At 34.9% G+C, this 20,983-nt stretch overlaps 1 protein-coding gene across 4 annotated transcripts in view; it reads right to left on the bottom strand.

Annotated features, from left to right (window-relative positions):
* SCLT1 (sodium channel and clathrin linker 1) overlaps nucleotides 1-20,983 on the bottom strand; it is a 256,899-nt gene that overhangs the window by 98,518 nt on the left and 137,398 nt on the right. For all 4 annotated transcript variants that reach the window (XM_027857572.1, XM_027857573.1, XM_027857576.1 and 1 more), the window contains one exon: nucleotides 10,660-10,731. In XM_027857572.1, coding sequence (XP_027713373.1) covers nucleotides 10,660-10,731 — 72 coding nt within the window. The remainder of the gene's footprint in view (nucleotides 1-10,659; nucleotides 10,732-20,983) is intronic.

Raw genomic sequence — 20,983 nt, 5'->3', positions numbered from 1 at the left:
TAACATAAAACAGTCCTGTGCAAAAGTTTGGATTCTGTGTACTTAACAATAATCAGATTAGTCAATAAAATCCAATATTAACTAATGAGTCTAAAATGGAGAATTATAAAAGTCATCATTCTATTAGCTCCTTGCAGTTCCAATTTTTCTTAGCAGTGTAAGAGAATGCCTAGAGTACTAAAAATAAATCTATGGAGGAAGCTGATTTGAAGATAGGCATCTGTAATACTTAGAGATAATGTGTTGTTAATAACTTCTATTTCTTTCAATTATCTTTATTGCAACTATATTTTATAATATATTTTCTTGAAATCATATAAAATGCACAAACAAATCTAATATAGTAAAATTTAGCAGAGGAACAGGTAACTGTGAAACATTTTTACAGTTTCTATATTATTACTTTGTTGATCATGCCTTGTCCCCTCTTTTTTCAGTAGTGCTCTACTCTTAGAACTATCAATCCTTGAGGAAATTAAGAGGACAGAAATACTGCCCCATGGAAGACATTGTCCCTTATTGTTCAGTTCATTACTACACCCTAGCCACCACATGATCATTTTCTCTCTCTGCCATGAAGTCTCTTTTCGGGGCCCATGCCCTCTCACCCTTCCAGGTGTCAGTTGCTCACAGGAGCTCTGATTCTCCTTTTCCTCAGGCAGGATACTGTCCATGGGAGCATACCATTCTCTCAGAAGCAGTCTTAATTCACTTCTTGGAGAGGTTTTGTAGGCTTTTTGGTTCATGTTATTTCAGACCTTTTCCTCCACAATCAAGTCTTCTTTTTAGGTTCTGCTTTCATCTTTGTCTCATTGTATACTTTTATAAAGAAATCTCTTAGTGTTGCCTCTGTTGTTATTTTATTATTGTTTCTTTTAACCCCAAAGGTACCTTTCTAGTTTTTACTTTTTTCTCTAGCGCACTTTTCCTCTAAACTCGTGCCTTCTTTGCTTGCTTTACTTACCTTTCTTGTGTTTCTGCAGTTTGGAGTATTTGCAAAGCAAACAATCTGCTTGGCTTTTTTTGTTTTTTGGTTGGTTGGTTGGAAAGAATGCTTCAAAAGATTCTCTTTAATTAAGGATAACACATCATTCTATTACCTTATGCAATGCCTGATGGATAGAATTTGTTGTTTTCAGTCGTGTCCAACTCCTTGTGATTCTATTTGGAGTTTTCTTGGCAAAGATATTGGAGTGATTTGCCATTTCCTTCTCCAGCTCATTTTAGAGATGAGGAAACTGTGGCAAATAGGGTAAGTGACTTGCCAAGGATCACAGAATTAGTAAGTGTCTGAGGTCACATTTAAACTCAGAAAGATTACTAGCACTCTATTCATTGTGCCATTTAGTTGCACTGGGTATAGAATAGTCTTTTAATTCAAATTTCCTTTCCTTTACACTGGAGGTCTTTATTCTGGTTGCTTACAAAATGTGTCATCTCTCATTGGAACTATCAAACTTAACAACTATGTTTTATGGTGTTTACCAAACAGTTTTCCCTTCCAGTCTGCTTCTCCTCTCACCCCACCCCCCAACCAGGAACCCTTTGATTCTTTCCATTGGCACTTTGTTTTATATGTTCAGAAGTTCTTGGCAAGATTTTGTTTTGTTTTGGTATTATTTCTTGTATTATGGTCAACTTTGACTTGTATTCTCCTGGAAGACCTATGATCCTTAAGTTTTCTCTACAAATCCTATCTTTTTGAGATCAATGTTTTTCTCGCATAGCGATCTTGTGGGGTTTTTTTTTTAATGTATTCTGCTCTTATTCTAGATTGTTCTTCGCTTCTGTGTATTTGTATTGTTAATCAGTCATTCTCCTTTGTTTCTTTGGACATACTCACCACTGTGAATAGGAGTGGGTAGAGGGAGGAGTACAATTTAGTTGTTTCCACAGAATGATGAAGAGAAGACAAGGACAGGGTTTGTTGACAGAGATGGCTGCAGCAGCATGGAAACATTAATGGTTTCTAGAGGAGAAATTCAGGGGTCTTTTTGTTCAGTTCAGTAGCAGTATGCATTGTTTGGGCCCTGACTGGCTCAGAATGAATGTAAATAACAATTGTTTCTGTTTGGCCTTAAACCAGAGTGTCTTCCCTACCTAGATCTTTTTTTTTTTCTTGCCTTATTTCTTATTAAGTCTTAATTTAATGAATGGGCACATGGGCACTGCCTCAGTCAAACTGAGACCTATTAAAGATTTTAGCTTGAAAAGGCCAAGGTCCCCCACTGCATCCTGGGACATAGCCAGTTTTCCTGATCTGGTCACTAGACCCAGATAGTTCAGGAGGAGAAAGTGAGGCTGATGACTTTGCACAGCTCTCCATCCAATAAATCCAATTCACTTGAATGTCCTACAATCACCTCCCTGATGTCAAGGTCCTCTTTGAGAACGAAGGACAAACAGCAAGGGTGGGGGAGAAGAGGGTGCTGAGTGAGCATGTTAGAGGCTAGCGATTAGTCTTCTGTACTATTAATTCATTAGGCTGTTGTTACCTCATTAGGGGTCTTGGTGTCTTTGACCATGGAGACAGCTGCAATTACCTTACTTCTTGCACATAATTATTATCTTGAGAAGTTTTGAGAGTTTAGGAAGGTTGGAGAAAATTTTAGTCCATCTTTTTCATCACATTATATCCAAATCAGAAAGATCACTTTCAACTAGCTAGCAGCATGGAGGGGTGAAAGAATCAAGGCACACTTAATGAAGGAATGGGTGCATGGCCTAGTCCTAGAAGAAAGACTTTAACATGTTTCAACGAAGTACATTAAAAATATAAGAAGCTGCCTGCATGAATGCACAGGGGTTACTAGAAAAGTATGAGGAAAAAAACAGGAAAAAGCTAGAAGTTCAGTATGGCTAGAATTGATAGTATATGAGAAATGTAATATGAAATAAGACTAGAAGAAATTGCACACATAGGAAGTATCCTGTGACCCTGCAGTGCTCCCCCCTTCCATTGGCTAGATCCTCCCAGACTCTCCATAATAAAACAAAAAAGATAGTTTTTCTCCAACTACATGTAAAGACAATTTTAAACGTTCATTTTTTTAAAATTTGGGGTTCCAAATTTTCTCCTTCCCTCAGTCATCTTCCCCTTCCCTAAGATGGCAGATAATTTGATATAGGTTACACATGTGCAATCACACAAAACATATTTCTGTATTAGTCATGTTGTGAGAGAAGACACAGAGCAAAAAAAAAAAAGATGAAAAAAATAAAGAAAGCGAAAAATAGTATGCTTTCATCTGCATTCAGACTCCATCAGTTCTTTCTCTGGAGGTGGACAGCATTTTTAATCATGAGTTCTTTGGAATTGTCTTGAATCACCATATTGCTTAGAACAGCTGTCATTCACAGTTGATCACTGTACAACATTGCTATTCCTGTGTACAATATCAGAGGAATGAAACCCTGACAGATAAGGTTTCTGGACAATTAATAATCAATTTATTAATTAGGAGAGTTGGCAATTAAATTGATAGTGTTTTCACTTAGTAATCAAAGAGTCCAAGGGAGACCTTGTAACACCTTAAATCAGGGAGCTCCTCTGACAAGTGAAACTCAACCCTGATTGGTGGACATTTAATGAGAAAGTGGGCAAAAAGTCTTCAGCTCCTCCTGCTGTATATGTGGTTTGATAATGAGACTTGGCAACCTCAAGGCATCAAGAGGAAGACATCTCTATCTGGAACTCTCTAGCTAGTTTTCTACTTCATGGGCTGAGTTGCCCTAAACTCTAATGGAGGGGACCAAGGACAGGGGATTCCTCCACAAAGCAAAGGCTTTCCAGATTGGACTCTGTTTATATTCTAAACAGAAATTTGGTCTCCCAATTGGGTGGGGTCTTGCCCAACTAATGAGAACTAATGAGCCTTGAGGGTTAGGAGCAAATCTTATCACTCAGCCACACCCTTCAGAGGCTGACTGACCTTTTTAGGAATAGTTTTCAACAAATGTTCTCCTGGTTCTGCTCACTTCACTTTTGTATTACGTCTTTTCAGGTTTTTCTGAAATCAGCCTGCTTGTCATTTCTTATGGAAATATTCCATAATAGTATTCAAATTATAACATTCCATTATAAATCATATACCACAACTTGTTCAGCCATTCCCTAATTTATGGGTATACCCCTCAATTCTGAATTCTTTGTACCACAAAAAAAAGCTGGTATAAATATTTTTTGTATAAATAGTTCCTTTTGGGGCAGCTAGGTAGTGCAGTAGATTGAGCACCAGCCCTGGAGTCAAGAGGACCTGAGTTTAAATCCGGTCTCAGACCAGACACTTGACACTTACTAGCTGTGTGACTGTGTGCAAGTCACTTAACCCCAATTGCCTCACCAAAAAAAAAAAAAAAAAAAAAGGACCTTTTCCTTTTTTTCTCTTTTTTAATTTCTTTGGGACACAGACCTAGTAATGGTATTGTTAGATCAGGGAGTATGCACAGTTTTACAGCCCTTTGGGCATAGCACAACCTACATTTTTAAGAAAGATGCCCAGGCCACTCATGTCTCTATTCCTCTCCAGGCTGCACCAGAGCCTTTCTACCCAGGCTTTGTCTACAATGCCCTCATGCTAGAACCTCTTCTGCCTCTATCCCTTCCTACTTCCTTTTATATATTGTCATCTGCCATTAGAATGTAAGCTCCTTGAGGCCAAGGACTGCCTTCTTTTCTGCTTGTATTTGTATTACCAATGCTTAGCACACAGTAAGCAATTAATATGGACTTGTTGATTTGATATGACTTGGAAATGTAGTTTGAAGCCAGACTGGGTGATAAAAGGGAGGGCAGGAGAATGACATAGTCAAACCTTTGCCTTAAGAAGATTATTTTGGCAGCTCTATGAAGGAAAGATTGAATAAGGGAGGGAATTGGAGACATTAAGGGCAATTAGAAAGCTGTAACAATACTTTACCATAACAATTACTTTACTGTACCAATATTGTAACAACAACAAGTGAAAAGGATAAATGAGAATGCTATGTAGAAGCAGAAATGATAGGATTTGGCATTTGATTAGATTTAGGAGTAGAAGATAAATTAAAAGATAACAGAGTTCATATAAGTCTTTCCAGGTTTTTTTGAAGTTCACCTGCTCATCATTTCTTATAGCACAATAGTATTCCATTACATTCCTATACCACAACTTGTTCAGCCATTCCCCAATTGATAGGCATCCCCTCAATTTCCAATTCGTGGCCACCACAAAAAGAGCTGCTATAAATATTTTTGTACATGTGAGTCCTTTTTCCATTATTATAATCTCTTTGGGATACAAACCTAGAAGTGATATTGCTGGGTCAAAGGGTATGCACAATTTTATAACCCCTTGGGCATAGTTCCAAATAGCTCTCCAGAATGGTTGGATCAGTTCACAACTCCACCAACAATGCATTAGTGTTCCACTTTTCCCACATCTTCTCTAACATTTATCATTTTCCTGTTTTGTCACATTAGCCAATCTGATAGGTGTGATGTGGTACCTCAGAGTCGTTTTGATTTGCATTTCTCTAATCAATGGTGATTTAGAACATTTTTTTCATAGACTATAGATAGCTTTAGTTTCTTCCTCTGAAAACTGCCTGTTCATATCCTTTGACCATTTATCAATCGGGGAATGACTTGTATTCTTACAAATTTGACTCAGTTCTCTATATATTTTAGAAATGAGACCTTTATCAGAGACACTGGTTGTAAAAATTCTTTCCCAGTTTTCTGCCTCCCTCCTAATCTCGGATGCATTGGTTTTGTTTGTGTAAAAACTTTTCAATTTAATATAATCAAAATTATCCATTTTGCATTTCATAATGTTCTCTACCTCTTGTTTGGTCATAAATTCTTCCTTTCTCCATAGATCTGAAAAGTAAACTATTCCTTGGTCTCCTAGCTTACTTATAGTCTCAGTCTTTATATCTAAACCCTGTACCCATTTTGACTTTATCTTGGTATAAGGTGTAAGATGCTGGTCTATGCCCAGTTTCTGCCATACATTTTTCCAGTTTTCCCAGCAGTTTTTGTTAAATAGTGATTTCTTATCCCGGAAGCTGGTTGTCTTTGGATTTATCAAATAGTAGATTAGTATAGTCATTGACTGCTGTGTCTTGCATACCTAACCTATTCCACTGATCCATCACTCTGTTTCTTAGCCATACCAAGTAGTTTCGATGATTGTTGCTTTATAATACAATTTAAGATCTGGTACCACTAGGCCACCTTCCCCTGCATTTCTTTTCATTACTTCCCTTGATATTCGGGACTTTTTGTTCTTCCAGATGAACTCTGTCATTGTTTTTTCTACCTCTATAAAATATTTTTTTGGTAGTTTGATTAGTATGACACTGATTAAGTAAATTAATTTAGGTAGAATTGTCATTTTTTTTATATTAGCTCGGCCTACCCATGAGCAACTGATATTTTTCCAGTTATTTAGATCTGACTTTATTTGTGTGAAAAGTGTTTTGTGACTGTGTTCATATAGTTCCTGGTTTTGTTTTGGCAGGTAGCTTCCCAAATATTTTATAATGTCTACAGTAATTCTACATGGAATTTCTCCTTCTATCTCTTGCTGCTGGGCTTTGTTAGTAATATGTAGAAATGCCAAGGATTTGTACGGGTTTATTTTATATCCTGTAACTTTACTAAATTTGTTTATTATTTCAAGTAGGTTTTTACTTGATTCTCTAGGATTCTCTAAGTATACCATCATATCATCTGCAAAGAGTGATAGCTTTGTTTCTTCTTTGCCTATTCTAATTCCTTCAATTTCTTTTTCTTCTCTTAATTGCTATAGCTAACATGTCTTGCATAATATTGAATAACAATGGTGAAATGAGAAGAACCAGGAGAACATTATACACAGTAACGGCCACATTGTACAATGACTGACTTTGATAGACTTGGCTCTTCTCAGCAATGCAAGGATCTAAGACAATTCCAAAAGACTCATGATGGAAAATGCTACCCACATCCAGAGAAAGAACTGTGGAGTCTGAATGCAGATGGAAGTATACTATTTGCTCTCCTTTTCCTTTGTTGTTTTGTTTTATTGCCTCATTCTTGTAGTTTCTCCCATTAATTCTAATTGTTCTTTACATCATGACTAATGGGAAAATATGCTTAATATGAATGTATAAGTAGTGCCTATATCAGATTGCATGCTGCCTTGGGGGAGGAGAGAGGGAGGAAGAGAAAATTTAAAACTCAAAATCTTATGGAGGTGAATGCTGAAAACTAAAAATAAATAAATTATTAAAAAAAAGATAACTGAGGTTTTCAGACTGGATAATTAGAAGGATGGTGAGGGCTGTCAACAGAATAAGGGCAAGAGGATAGAAGGAAAGTTTTGGGAAGAAGATAAGTTCAGTTTTGGACAATCTGAATTTGAGGCGCTGGTATGACACATCCAGGTAAAGATGTCCAACGAGCAACTACACATGTAATACTGCAGCTCTGGGGAGATGCAAGTATCATCTTGGTCCAAGCAAATTAAGAAAATGATTCCCACAGCAATAACATTATCAGCAGGAATTTTTCTCTTATCATTTATGTTTCATTAATTCACATTTAATTTATACCGGTATTTGTAACAACAAATGCAATGATGTGTCGTTATAATAATAATGATGATGGTGATGATGATGATGATGATAACAATTCTGTTGTTGTTGATGTTTCAGTCATGTCCAACTCTTCATGACCTTATTTGAGGTTTTCTTGGCAAAGACACTGGAGTGGTTTGCCATTTCATTCTCTAGCTCATTTTATAGATGAGGAAACTGAGGCAAACAAAATTAAGTGACTTGTCCAGGGTCATACAGCTAGCAAATGTCTGAGGCCAGATTTAAACTCATGAGGATGAGTCTTCTTGATTCCAAGCCCTGTGCTTTATCCACTGTGCCATCTAGTTCTCCTTAATAATAGCAATATCTAGCATTTATATAGTACTTTAAAGTTTATAAAATGTTGTACACATTGTTTAATTTAATACTCATACCAAACCTGTAAGGAGATACAGTCATTATACCCATTTTATAGTTGAGGAAACTGAAGGTGAGGTAGATTGTTCAGGATCACACAGCCATTAAGTGTATGAGATAGCATTTGAACTCAGATCTTTCTGACTCCAGGTCCAGAGTTCGTACCCATTGTGCCACCAAGCTACCTAAGTGAAGAAGAATACCCATTTCTTTGATTTCTTTGATAATCAGAATATTTAGGGTAGGCTGATTAGGTTTTTAAAGGATTCATAATTTGTAATTTGGGACATCGCCATTTCAGGTATCTTATCTATGCCAGATGAGAAATGTTTGCCTTAAATGCAAATCAATCAAGCTACTGAAGGGATTTTTAAAACTGTGACATTCACTCCTTTCTTCAATCAATCAATAATCATCAAACATTTATTAACTGGCATACATACAAGGCAGTGTGTTAGGTGTAAAAGTCACAAAGACAAAAAAATGAAATAGTATCTGTTCTCAAGGATCCAGTGGTGGAGATAACATATCATATGCATTTGCATTTCATAATGTTCTCTACCTCTTGTTTGGTCATAAACTCTTCCCTACTCCATAGATCTGAAAAGTAAACTATTCCTTGCTCTCCTAGTTTACTTATAGTTTACTTATGCATATGCATATGCATATGTAAATATAAATAAAACATATGAAAAATAAATACAAGGTAATTTTTGGAGTGGCACTAGTAATTGATAAGTACTTATAAATACCTTTTAAATTATATTTTTAAATGTAAGAAATTCTCAAATACTTTAAAAAACCATACAATTTTATCTATACAATTCAACAATGTAACATCATATCTTATTTTCATACAGAGAGCCATATGTATATAGAGAACACAAACATATATGTAGAGACACACAATACATAGAATTCAAATACATTCAAAATTTTTAAAAGACTGACAAACACACACTGATAAATAGTATAGCAGAAAGAGTACTGAAATTGAAGTCAGAGTAAGGTTCAAATTCAGGCTCTATTATTGTTTAATTCTTGTTAGTCAGTCAGTCAATAAGTACTTATTAAGCACCTACTATATTCCAGGAGCTAGGCCAACTGCTAGTGATACAAAAAAAGGTAAAAAGACAATCGTAGCTCTCACAGAGCTCATAGTGTAATAAAGGAGACAATATGCAAACAACTATGTACACACAAGCTATATACAAGTTAAATTGTAAACAATCAATAGAAGGAAGGTAGTAGAAATAAGGGGCATCAGGAAAGGCTTCCTCTGGAAGGTAGGATTTTAGCTGGAACTTGAGGGAAGCCAAAGAAGACAGGAGGTAGAGATGAGGAGGGAAAGCATTCCAGACATAAGGCACAGAGAATGAAAACTCCTGAAGTCAGGAGATGGAAGTTCTTGTGTGAAGAGGCTAGTCAGTCCAGTGTCACCAGATGAAAGACTACTTGGGAGGTAGGGTAAGAAAACTGTAAAGGTGTGTATGTGGGAGTATAAATGGCTTTGAATGCCAACAGGATTTTATATTTTATCTTGGAGATAATAGAGAACCACTGGAGTTTACTGAGACGGTGGTGGAGGATGGGGAGGGTTGGGAGGGGAGAGGAATAACATGGTCCGACCTGCGCTTTAGGAAGATCACTTTGAAAGCTCTTTTGAGGCAAACAAAACACCAGGGTACACAAACAGTCTAAGAGTGAGGCGATGTGGGCCTGCACCAGGGAGGTAGCAGTATCAGAGGAGAAAAGGGTGTGTATGAAAGAGATGTTACAAAGGTAAAATCAATAGGCCTTGGCAACAGATTGGTTGGGGGGAGTAATGAATAGAAGATGAGATCTAGGTTGTGAATCTGAGAGAATGGGAAGATGGTGGTTTCCTTAATAATACCAGGAAACTTAGGAAGTAGAAAGACTTCAGTCTCAGACATGCTGACTTTAAGATACCTTTGGCATATCCAATTTGAAATATCCAATAGGCAACTGGAGAATGTGAGACTGGAGGTCAACAAAGAGGTTAGGGATAGATAAGTAGTTTTGAGAATAAAAGAAATCATTGGTAGTGAGACTACCAAGAGTATTGAAGAAGAGAACAGGATCCAGGAAAGAGCCCTGTTGGCCACCCCATGGTGAAGATCTAGCCAAGAAAACTGAGAAGTAGTCAGATAGGTAAGAGGAGAACCAAGAGGTCAAACAGATTAATCTCTCTGGGTCTCAGTTACCTAATCTATAAAAAAAGGGCTTCTACTAGATGATCCCTAAGATCCTTTCTAACCCACAATTACGAAATCTCTTAATACTATGACTACGAAACAAAATCACGAAATCCTTTAATACTATGACTACAAAACAATGATACAATTAAGTGTTATACAACATAAACTATGAATGCAAAAAAGGGAGAGATAAATTTGGGCTTGAGTAATTTGGAAAGTTTTCCTTCAAACTAGGAAAAGTATATATAACTTTCTGGTCTCAAAAATGTTGTCATTAACTTTTACTGGCTCTAGACATAGTAATGCTACTGTAATTGTTTCTTTTCTTTTAAAATACATTTTATCAATGGAATTTGTCAATCTTTCTTAAATAGAACCTGTTGAAGAAACCTTAGCCTTTATGGTGAAACAAATGAATTTATAAATTTTGAAAGTAATAGAAAAACAGTATTTAACATACCATTTGAAGGGCAGAAAGTTCTTCTGTTAATTGAGAAATCTGTAAATTATACTGTTTTCTTGTATTTGCCACCTGTATATTAAGAGATTTTTAAAAATTATTAAGCTCAAAATCAAAATTCAAATTCAATAAATATTTTAAGTGTTGGGGGAAGAGGTCAAGGAATATAAAAACTAAATAAGATACGGTCCATATGTCACAATTCTCACTCTCTCTCTCTCTCTCTCTCTCTCTCTCTCTCTCTCTCTCTCTCTCACACACACACACACACACACACACACACACACATACACACACATACACACACACCATATACTTCTGTGTCTAAACACAATCTGATTGGGGGAAAATGTGCCCCAAAGAACCATGTTTCTTATATGGTAAGCGCATAATTAGGGACGGAGCAATATGAAAGACATGAGGAAAGACAGATTACATTACTGCTACTATTATTTGATATTGTAGAAATGATAGCTACGGTAATAAAACAAACAAAAAAGTTGAGATAATGAGCCTAGGTAAAAAAGAGGCAAAATATTCTCTTTCTGCAAATTGTAAGATGGTTTACTTAGAGAATAATAAAGATTTAATTAAAAAATTTTCAAAACAACTAGTAACTTCAGGAAATTTACTGATGTTAAGTTTATGGTCCAGTCAAATTGTCCTTTTAGCCATTCCTTACATATCAAATTCCATCTCCTCACTCTGTGTCTTTACGTAGACTGTCTTCCATGCCTGCAATGCAGTCCCTACTCAACTCAGCCATCTGAAATCCCTATTTAAGACTTGAAATTTCAGCTCAAGCACATCCTTCCACATAGTATTTTTCCCCTCCTCAAGTTGCTAGTAATGCCTATCCCTGCCTCCCAAATTACCTTATATTTATTTTGCATCTATTTATGAGTGCATATACAAGATCTGTGAGTGGTAATAACTTTCATTATTATCCCTATATCCACAGCACTGAGCATACAGAATCTCACACATAGCAGACAATATATTCTTGTTGACTGATGAAAGTAATAGAATATGAAATAAAAGCTCAAAATTATCAGCTTTCCCATATGTTACTAACAAAACTTAATAGGAGAAACTAGAAAAACAAATTATATCCAAAATAATGATAGGATGAATAAGACATCAGGGAGCCAACCTAGGACACATTCAGGGCTAATACAGATGTAACTATAAAATATGATTTACAAAATCATGAAAGGTTTCAATAACTGGAGAAATATTTATTATTCATGGTTGAGCAATATCAATTTAATAAAAATGACAAACTACCAAAATACGTTTATAGACTTAGTGACATGTCAATCAAACTACTAAAGGCTTACTTTACAAAATGAGACAAAATAATACCAAAATTTCATTGGGAGGAACAAAAAGTCGAGAATCCCAAGGGAAATAATGAAAAAAGACGGTATGAATGAGGCCTAGAATTGACATGACCATCAATACATCTAGAATGAAGAGAGAAGCAGTTAATTAGACAAAACCTTTGTAGTAAATATATTTGAAAAAGGATTGATATCCATGGGAACTTATGTAAGTATATAAAAATAAGAGCCATCCACCAATAGACATGTGGTCAAAGAATATAAAGTTTGCAAAATAAGAAATGCAAGCTACCAACAGACATATGAAAGAATGCTCTGAATCAGTACTAATAAGAGATGTTCAAACTAAAATAATTGTAAGGTTTCATTTATGCCTATCAGATTAGCAAAGTTGACAAAAGATGAAAAATGTTGGAGGGCTGTAAGAATATCGGTACACTAATACACTGTTGGAGGACCTGTTAACTGGTGTAATCGTTCTGGAAAACAATTTGAAATTATACTAAAAGAGTCACTAAACTGTACATACTTTTTGAACAAGCAGTATTATTACTAATCATATACTCCAAGGATGTTGAAGACCATAGGAGAGGTCCCATATGTTCTAAAACATTTAAAATGTCATTTGTTGTAATGGCAAAAAAAAGAGATTGTGAAAAACAGTAAAAGACACCATGGCATGGTGGATAAAGAAATGTCCTTGGAGTCAGAAAGACTTGGGCTTAAGTCTAGGTTCTGACTCAGACTAGCTATTTGACCCTTGGTAACTCCTTAACTGATTAGTGACAAGGTAAGGGTTCCTATTGAGAATGTAATCACAGGACTTGTTAACAACTAAAAAAGGTTGACCATGTACTAGGGCATAAAAACCTCACAATCCAACACAGAAAGGCAGAAAATTAAATGCATCCTTTTCAGATCATGATGCAATAAAAATTACTTGTAATAAAAGGCCATGGAAAGATAGAATAAAAATTAATTACAAACTAAATAACCTAATCCTAAAGAATGAGTGGGTCAAACAACAAATCACAGAAACAATCAATAACTTCATCCAAGAGAATGACAATAATGAGACAACATACTAAAACGTATGGAATGCAGCAAAAATGGTCCTTAGGGGAAGTTTTTTTTATCTCTAAATGCTTACATGAATAAAATAGAGAAAGAAGAGATCAATGAATTGGGCATGCAACTAAACAAGCTAGAAAAAGAACAAATTGAAAATTCCCAATTAAATACCAAATTAGAAATTCTGAAAACCAAAAGAGAGATTAATAAAAGTGAAATTAAGAAAACTATAGAACTAATAAATAAAATGAAGAGCTGGTTTTACGAAAAAACCAATGAAATAGATAAATTTTTGGATAATTTGATTTAAAAAAAGAAGAAAACAACATTACCAGCATCAAAAATAAAAAGGGAGAATTCACCACCAATGAAGAGGAAATCAAAACACTAATTAGGAGCTACTTTGCCCAACTGTATGCCAATAAATTTGACAATCTTAGTGAAATGGATGAATATTTATAAAAAATATAAATTGCCCAGATTAATGGAAAAGGAAATAAAATCCTTAAACAACCGCATTTCAGAAAAAGAAATTGAACAAGCCATCAATGAACTCCCTAAAAAAAATCTCCAGGGCCAGATGGACGTATAAGTGAATTCTATCAAACATTTAAAGAACAACTAATTCCAATACTACACAAACTCTTTAGAAAAACAGGTAAAGAAGGAGTCCTACCAAATTCTTTTTATACTACAAATATGGTGTTGATACCCAAACTGGGAAGAGCCAAAATAAAGAAAATTGTAGACCAATTTCCCTAATGAATATAGACACAAAAATTTTAAATAAAATATTAGCAAAGAGATAAAAACAACTTATCTTGAAGATAATACACTATGACCAGGTAGGATTCTACCACGTATGCAGGGCTGGCTTAATATTAGGAAAACTATCAGTATAATTGACCATATCAACCACAAAACTAACAGAAATCATATAATTATATCAACAGATGCAGAAAATGCATTTGACAAAATACAACACCCATTCCTATCAAAACACTAGAGAATATAGGAATAAATGGAGTCTTCCTTTTTTAAGGAAGATAATAATAATAGATAATAATAGATAGCATCTATCAAAAACTATCAGCAAGCATTATATGTAATAGGGATAAACTAGAAGCATTTCCAATAAGATCGGGGTGAAACAAGGATGTCCATTATCACCAATGTTATTCAGTACTGTGTAAGACATGTTAGCTATAGCAATTAAGAGAAGAAAAAGAAATTGAAGGAATTAGAATAGGCAAAGAAGAAACAAAGCTATCACTCTTTGCAGATGATATGATGGTATACTTAGAGAATCAAGTAAAAACCTACTTGAAATAATAAACAAATTTAGTAAAGTTGAAGGATATAAAATAAACCCATATAAATCCTTGGCATTTCTACATATTACTAACAAAGCCCAGCAGCAAGAGATAGAAGGAGAAATTCCATGTAGAATTACTGTAGACATTATAAAATATTTGGGAAGCTACCTGCCAAAACAAAACCAGGAACTATATGAACACAGTCACAAAACACTTTTCACACAAATAAAGTCAGATCTAAATAACTGGAAAAATATCAGTTGCTCATGGGTAGGCCGAGCTAATATAAAAAAAATGACAATTCTACCTAAATTAATTTACTTAATCAGTGTCATACTAATCAAACTACCAAAAAAATATTTTATAGAGGTAGAAAAAACAATGACAGAGTTCATCTGGAAGAACAAAAAGTCCCGAATATCAAGGGAAGTAATGAAAAGAAATGCAGGGGAAGGTGGCCTAGTGGTACCAGATCTTAAATTGTATTATAAAGCAACAATCATCGAAACTACTTGGTATGGCTAAGAAACAGAGTGATGGATCAGTGGAATAGGTTAGGTATGCAAGACACAGCAGTCAATGACTATACTAATCTACTATTTGATAAATCCAAAGACAACCAGCTTCCGGGATAAGAAATCACTATTTAACAAAAACTGCTGGGAAAACTGGAAAAATGTATGGCAGAAACTGGGCATAGACCAGCATCTTACACCTTATACCAAGATAAAGTCAAAATGGGTACAGGGTTTAGATATAAAGACTGAGACTATAAGTAAGCTAGGAGACCAAGGAATAGTTTACTTTTCAGATCTATGGAGAAAGGAAGAATTTATGACCAAACAAGAGGTAGAGAACATTATGAAATGCAAAATGGATAATTTTGATTATATTAAATTGAAAAGTTTTTACACAAACAAAACCAATGCATCCGAGATTAGGAGGGAGGCAGAAAACTGGGAAAGAATTTTTACAACCAGTGTCTCTGATAAAGGTCTCATTTCTAAAATATATAGAGAACTGAGTCAAATTTGTAAGAATACAAGTCATTCCCCGATTGATAAATGGTCAAAGGATATGAACAGGCAGTTTTCAGAGGAAGAAACTAAAGCTATCTATAGTCTATGAAAAAAATGTTCTAAATCACCATTGATTAGAGAAATGCAAATCAAAACGACTCTGAGGTACCACATCACACCTATCAGATTGGCTAATGTGACAAAACAGGAAAATGATAAATGTTAGAGAAGATGTGGGAAAAGTGGAACACTAATGCATTGTTGGTGGAGTTGTGAACTGATCCAACCATTCTGGAGAGCTATTTGGAACTATGCCCAAGGGGTTATAAAATTGTGCATACCCTTTGACCCAGCAATATCACTTCTAGGTTTGTATCCCAAAGAGATTATAATAATGGAAAAAGGACTCACATGTACAAAAATATTTATAGCAGCTCTTTTTGTGGTGGCCACGAATTGGAAATTGAGGGGATGCCTATCAATTGGGGAATGGCTGAACAAGTTGTGGTATAGGAATGTAATGGAATACTATTGTGCTATAAGAAATGATGAGCAGGTGAACTTCAAAAAAACCTGGAAAGACTTACAGGAACTGATGCAGAGTGAAATGAGCAGAACCAGGAAAACACTGTACACAGTAACAGCCACATTGTGGGATGACTGACTTTGATAGACTTGGCTCTTCTTAGCAATGCAAGAATCTAAGACAACTCCAAAAGACTCACAATGGAAACTGCTATCCACATCCAGAGAAAAAACTATGGAGTCTGAATGCAGATGGAAGCATTCAAAAAAAATAAAAGAAAAAGAATAGTATGAAACAGGGTAGGGCAGCTAAGTGGTACAGTGGATAGTGTCAGGCCTGAAGTCAAGAAGATAAGTCTGGCCTCAGAAAACTTAATATCTGTATGGCCCTGGGGTTTTGCCTCAGTTCTGCCTCCAATTTTTTGCCTTTATAACAAGTGACATTATAAATGTTTTGGAACATATGGAACCTCTCCTATGTTCTTCAACATCCTTGGAGTATATGATTAGTAATGATACTGTTTGTTCAAAAGGTATGTACAATTTAGTGACTCAATGTAATTCCAAATTGTTTTCCAGAATGATTATACCAATTAACAGGTCCTCCAACTGTACATTAGTGTACTGATATTCTCACAGCCTTCCAACATTTTTCATCTTTTGTCAACTTTGCTAATCTGATAGGCGTAAATGAAACCTTAGAATTCTTTTAATTTGAATGTCTTGTTAGTACTGATTCAGAACATTCTTTCATATGGCTGTTGGTAGCTTGCATTTTGCCTCAGTTTCTCATCAATAAAATGAGCTGGAAAAGGAAATGGCAAACCACTCCAGTATCTCTGCCAAGAAAATCCAAATGGGATCACAGAGTCGAACACAACTGAAACAACTGAATATCACCACCACCATGAGATAGGGTGGGAATGGTAAGACAGAGCTGGATTGTGAAGGAGAAAACGTTTAGAATAAGTAGATAACAGAAATTGACCAGTATAGAATGAGTCTGTATAATTATAGCTTTGTAGCTATAAAATAGAAAAATAATTATGACACGTGCACTAAGTGTTCTTCAAAAAATACATACAAGATTTAATGCAGTCTGAAATATGATAAGCCTATGGAAAAATACCAGACATATCACCTTTTTCTTATTGACATTATAAAATATAAGTTCTTAACATTTAATTTACAATATTTAATAAAGATCTCATAGTGGGAAATGTTATGCACACATCATTTAAGCTAATTCATTTACAAGTAAAACCTTTACCCAACTTCATTAGACTTATAACATTTCCCTTAATTATAGCACTTTTGAATAATTATATATAACCTAGTTTTGATAACATTCGGCAAATCTTTTTAATAACCATTCACAATATTAAACCACTATCAAGAAACTTTCTGACACTGATGGAACATTAGAAATTAGCTAATGTGCTGCAGAACAATTAGGAATTTTCTAAGGTTGCCATCTCATATAATACATCAGTTATATACTAACTGTAGGAAATGACCATGTCATTTTAAAAATAAAATTTTATTGTTATGTTTTTACATCACCCAAGTTTCTCCTCATATTCCTCTTTTTTACCCATTCCAGAAAGCCATCACATATAGTAAAAACAGGAGTTGTTTTTGTTGTTCCTTTATAGTTAGTTAGATTTCATTTTTGAGAATTACTAATGACCTTTATTAGGCCTCCTATTATATTTTTGAAGGTATTTCTCTATTCTTTTGTATTCAGTTTTGTTAGCATATAACTGTGTATTCAAAGTTTCTGATAACTTAAAAAAAATCTTCTGGTTATGTTGTGATTTCATTTTGCACATTTACTGTTTATTGATCTGATTTTCTGACCTTTTAAAATAATGGTTGGCTAAAAGATGATCAACTTTATTAGTCTTTTCAAAGGACAAGATTTTCATCTTATTTGTCATCTCTAGAAATTTTTTTGGTTTCCAGTTTATCTATTTCTCTTTTAATTTTTAATATGTCTCCTTTTGGCTTATTTTAGCTTTACTTGTCAACTTTCTAACTTTTTAAAACACAATCAGTTCATTAATCCTCTAATATTTTGTTAGTCTATTTCAGGGAGTCTGACTTTTTTCCCTTGAGGATTGTTTTAGCTGGATCCAAGAAATTGTGATGTTATTTAAGCATTAGGGTTTTTCTTTCACATACTTTTTAATCATTTCTATGATTTATTCTTTGACTCACTCATTAAGGATTTCAATATTGTCTCTATTTGGGCATGTGCATTTTGTATTCCCTGAAATGATTACTATTTTTATGAAGAATATATTATTTTGGCCTTTTTATTTTTAACATTTTAATAGCTCTTTGTCCTCAGTGAATTTTTGTAAAAATTCTGTGTGGTACTGAAAAATATGTAAATTCATTAGCAGCACCATAGAAGATGTCAAAAGTCTTTTAGCTCTAGTTTTCCAACAATTTACCTGATTTTATATTTTCCCTTTTGTTTATATTTCTGTTAAATTTGTTCAGAATTGAAAGAAAGATAATTAAAGTCTTCAGCCACTAATTTATTATGGCCTATATTGTCTAGGATTTCTTTAAAAAAATGAGTTTCCTTATCTCTTATTACATTATGAATTTTTGTTTTTCCTTTGTCTAACAGCATGATTGTAACTCATGCCTTTTGGGATTCATCTGATACGAAGTAAATTTTGTTCGAGGCCCTCATTTATTGTCTGAGTTTGCTTTTGCTTTTTAGGTATGGTTCCTGTGATCAACAGATTGCAGAGTGTTGTTTTCTTAATCAATACTACTCTCTTTTGTTTTACTGGATTTAAATGTAAAGTTTTAAGAATTAGGTTAACTTATCCACCATTTGTCTCTAATATATTTTTCTCCTTAAATTGAGGATTTTTCTTTCTTCTTCTCTAAAAAGAACACTTCCTTTTTCTTTCTTCCTTTTACTTACATTACTGCTTTTTTGCTTCTCTTCTTCCAAACTGTCCTTTACTTATTGTATTCATATTCCTGATTAGTTGTTTTTTTCTTTTGTTTTGTGGGACAGACTTGCCACCATGGTTTCGATTTCTGTCTTCTAATTATTTCTGCTCTGCAAGCTATAAATTCTACTTTTCTCATTCTCCTTTCTCTCTTGAGTCATTCAGAGCATCTTGCTGTAGGTTCATGCTTTCTTGGCAATATACAAGGTCTTCTGCTTCATCATTTATTCATTTTTGTTTGTCTCACAATATTTATTCAGCTATGTTTGGACTCATATAGATAATCTTGAGGCCATCTTCCCTTCTACTGTCAGTATCTTCGTCATGGGTTTATTTGCTTGTGTTCCAGATTTTTAACTGAGTTTTCTTCCTCCTGAAATATTTGGTAATTTCAGTGTCTTTTCCTTATATTCCTCAACTACTCACATTCTGACTCCCCTCCCTCTCTGCTCTGATTGTAGCTTTCCACAGATCTGGACCTCAAGATTCTCTCAATCTCCTTTGACACGGGAATTCACTTTTTTACCAACCCCACTCTCTGTTTTAAGTGAAAACTTGTTTCAGCTAGATGACAATCTCTTTCAGGTCCTGTTCCAATTTAGATGGTTCCCAGGTTTTCTGATTAAGCACTGCTGCAGCCCAATGTGTTGTTACAATGCTACTCCAAGAATAGCAAAAGTTCATCTGCTTTCTGTCTTTCTCTACCTCTACGGCAAAGTGAGGAGGGGAGTGGAAGATGGAGAAACAGATGAGTTCTGTTCCAAGGCTGTGTGTGGGTCAGGTTGTACCAGTCTTCCAGAGTTTGGCTGCTGGTGGGAGAAAGAAGGAATGGCTGAATGAGCACTTTTGGGATTTGGGATTAGTCTTTCTGCTGTTAGTTTATTAGGCTTTTACCTTCTTAGGGTTGTTGGTGTTTTAAGCTGTATCTGCAACTGCTTAACTGTATAACTATGCTTAATTATAATTCTTATTTTGGAGAGGTTTGAGAGATTGTTGAGGATAGGAGAATAAGTCTAATCCTCTATTTTATTGTTCACATGAAAACCCTATTGAGACCTTGTCTTATTAAAAAAAAAAAACAAAAAAACCCCCAAAAAACTTTATCGCAGTTTCTCCTATGGGGTCTCACAAAATTCTTTACATATTTATTCACTTAAATAATGGTTGAATGAATAGCACAGTTAAAAATAGAACTAAAGCCTTTCTTAGAAGAGATATAACACTACCACACACATTTATTTCATCATTTAAAATTATTAGTCCTTATGACACCAACTGACAAAATTAAGAGGCTGCTGATCATAATACTATGCACTTATTATTATGTATTTTATTTTGATCAGCTTATAATAATGAGATATGGAAATATTTATATCTATATCTCTATCTATCTTTCTGTGAGGTTTCTCTACAAAGTAATGCTAGGGATCAATTTATTTAATTTTGGAATTAATTGTTCCACCATCATCATGACAAATATTTTTATTATCATTCTTGTTTGATATGCACATACATGTGGCATAGGATGTGCTCAGGGAACACTAGGACCTCTGATACGAGAGCTTCCAAGTCCTTTTCAGGGTTGCTTCCCCTGGTGACCACCTGATCTACCCAACTCTCACCTGTGACTCTAAGAAGCTGTAGCATGTGCAGTGGCCACACCCCTGTAAACCATTTTGGCACACAAGATAAACCAGGTTGAAGGTAATTGAGGGGTCTCAAACCCTTCGGTGAGTTAAGAGGGTGTCTATCCCAAGCATGAGAAGACTTACTCTGGTGGAATGGGCAGATGAGAACAATTTGTTCCAATGACCATGAAGACAGCTGAAGCAGGTACTGTGGAGTGCTTAAGAGTTTGGTTAGACATTGAAGACACCAAGGTCATGCACTGCATCCTAAGTATCCAGTCATCTTTCTTTGTTTTGCCATTGGACTTTGATGATTCCAGAAGAGAGAGTGAGGCTGACAACTTCGAGCAACTCTGCCTCACTGATGTGAAATTCAAAAGACATCACCCATACCATTTTATTATTTTTACCTATCTCAAAGTCCTGTGGCAACAGATAAGTGAC

The sequence above is a fragment of the Vombatus ursinus genome, unplaced genomic scaffold (assembly GCF_900497805.2).
Source record: "Vombatus ursinus unplaced genomic scaffold, bare-nosed wombat genome assembly UNPS02012179.1, whole genome shotgun sequence".
Lineage (NCBI taxonomy): Eukaryota > Metazoa > Chordata > Mammalia > Diprotodontia > Vombatidae > Vombatus > Vombatus ursinus.
The sequence above is the reverse complement of the archived record's forward strand: the minus strand, read 5'-3'. Positions and strand labels throughout refer to the sequence as shown.